At 42.5% G+C, this 2,243-nt stretch overlaps 1 protein-coding gene across 1 annotated transcript in view; it reads right to left on the reverse strand.

The window, feature by feature from the left end:
• Positions 1 to 2,243, reverse strand: part of LOC107667734 (claudin-7-A) — an 8,126-nt gene that overhangs the window by 1,351 nt on the left and 4,532 nt on the right. The window contains exons 2-3 of the mRNA XM_016459456.1: positions 746 to 910; positions 437 to 521 (exon numbers count right to left, since the gene is read on the reverse strand). Coding sequence (XP_016314942.1) covers positions 437 to 521; positions 746 to 910 — 250 coding nt within the window. The remainder of the gene's footprint in view (positions 1 to 436; positions 522 to 745; positions 911 to 2,243) is intronic.

Genomic DNA, 2,243 nt, shown 5'->3' on the forward strand with positions numbered 1-2,243 from the left:
TTTTTTTACTATATAATTGCATTTGGTCAAAGTTTCAAAGTGTTTCTTAACCCGGTTCCTGGATGCTTCCCAACACTTTAGATTTTGTAAGGGCCTAAACATGCTCCAAAACTCATGAAACTTTGCACATGCGTCAGAACTGGCGAAATTTACATCTGATATGGGTTTCAGAAGTGGGTGTGGCAAAATGGCTCGATAGCGCCACCTGTACACATTCAACGTAGTGTGCCTCGAGCTACGTTTTACATACATGCATGTTTCCATAATCGAACCCACCCAATTTAACTCATCAGCACTAGTAGAAGTGCTCCAAGAACTGAAATGGGTGTGTTGGATAAGGAAGACGTCCAAAATGTGTCTTTTTGGGGGACATCCAGGAACAGAGTTGGGACATTCTGCTCCAGAAATTGTGCAAAGTAGAATTCCTTGTGCTCACTTGGTGTTGACTGGAGTGAAGGGGTTGTAGAAAGCTCGAATCACATTGTGGGCAAACCACGAACAGGCAACAACTGCACAGAGGGCTGTAGGAACAAAATACAGAAACTTAAAAAAAAAAAAGACAGAGGATCTTTCTTAGCCAATACCTTCAAAGCACTGGCTAGTTTAGCATTAGCTACCCTGTTTTCTTTGATGTTCATTGACCCACAGACGGAGCAGAGACTGATGTTATATAAGAGCAGTTCAAACATGGTTTACTGTAAACTTGCATGAACAGTCTCAGTATCTCGCTCACACATACACTCACCTCCCACTAGCAGTATGATGCCTCCTGTCATGGCCGTGCGAGCCTTGCGAACTTTGTCATCAGCTCCACAAGTGGTGCACTTCATGCCCATGCAGGCCACACCAAGACCGCAAATGGACACAATGATACCCACAATCATCAAAGCACGGGTCGCTTGAAGATCACCTACGGGAGACAGATAGAGAAGGTCAGAAAGACATCAAAGAGATGTGGATTCATCTTACTGCTGATTGTGCTCTTACTGTGAGTTTCTCCACTAAAACTAGATGTTGAGACCTTAAAGTGACGTGACATGTGGCCAAGTATGGTGACCCATACTCAGAATTAGTGCTCTGCATTTATCCCATCCAAAGTGCACACACACAGCAGTGAACACACACCCGGAGCAGTGGGCAGCCATTTTTTGCTGCGGCGCCCAGGGAGCAGTTGGGGGTTCGGTGCCTTGCTCAAGGGCACCTCAGTCGTGGTATTGAAGGTGGGAGAGAGCGCTGTACATTCACTCCCCCCACCTACAATCCCTGCCGGAACGAGACTCGAACCCACAACCTTTGGGTTACGAGTCCGACTCTCTAACCATTAGGCCACGACTTCCCCAGTTCCTTAAAACTGTCAGTCATGCAAATGGCTAAAAACCACCAGGAAATAGCTGTTTGACATTATAAATAATATTAAATTATAACAAATTAAATTGTACAAAATTTAGTTTCTACTCCGAAACTAGACATTGTGATCTCAACAACCATGTTATAAATAATAATAAAGATAATAATAATAATTTAATATTATACAAGTAATATCGAATTATTGGAATTGCTCCATTTCTTCTTCTTCTTCTCCAAAGTGAATCGCATTTTTGAGGGCCTAAACATAACGTAGTGTGCCTCGAGCTACGTTTTACATGTACAAAAATTGGTACACACATGTAACACACCATTACCTACAAAAAAGTCTCTTGGTACAAAATCCAAATCCAAATCCAAATCCGATTTTTGTGCAGTTTTTGCCATTTCCAGGCCTTGTACTTTGACGAACTCCTCCTACAGTTTTAATTGGATCATCTTCAAATTTGGTGAGGGTTATTTTAAGGCCTTTGTGATGTTAAATTGTGAAGATCTTGAGTTTTCGTCAAGGGGCGTGTCCTGAACATATCTAAAAGCCAATATTCATTTATAATTATAGTGCCACCTGCTGGCAACAGGAAATGACTTGTTTTACACTAACTTCATCTTCAAATTTGGTGAGGGTCATCATAAGGCCTTTGTGATGTTAAATTGTGAAGATCTTGAGTTTTCGTCAAGGGGCGTGTCCCTGGCGGCCTGACAAAGTTTGCTATTTCGCCATGAAACATGCAACATGCAAGCAATGTCCGATCTGCCCCAAACTTCACACGTTTGATAGCTGTTCTGTCCTGAACACATGTCTATGCCATATTCAGTTATAGTCATAGCGCCACCTGCTGGCAACAGGAAGTGTCATGGTTAACACTGTTATGGACTCC

This window comes from Sinocyclocheilus anshuiensis, unplaced genomic scaffold (genome assembly GCF_001515605.1).
Source record: "Sinocyclocheilus anshuiensis isolate Anshui unplaced genomic scaffold, SAMN03320099.WGS_v1.1 scaffold2189, whole genome shotgun sequence".
NCBI classification, from domain to species: domain Eukaryota; kingdom Metazoa; phylum Chordata; class Actinopteri; order Cypriniformes; family Cyprinidae; genus Sinocyclocheilus; species Sinocyclocheilus anshuiensis.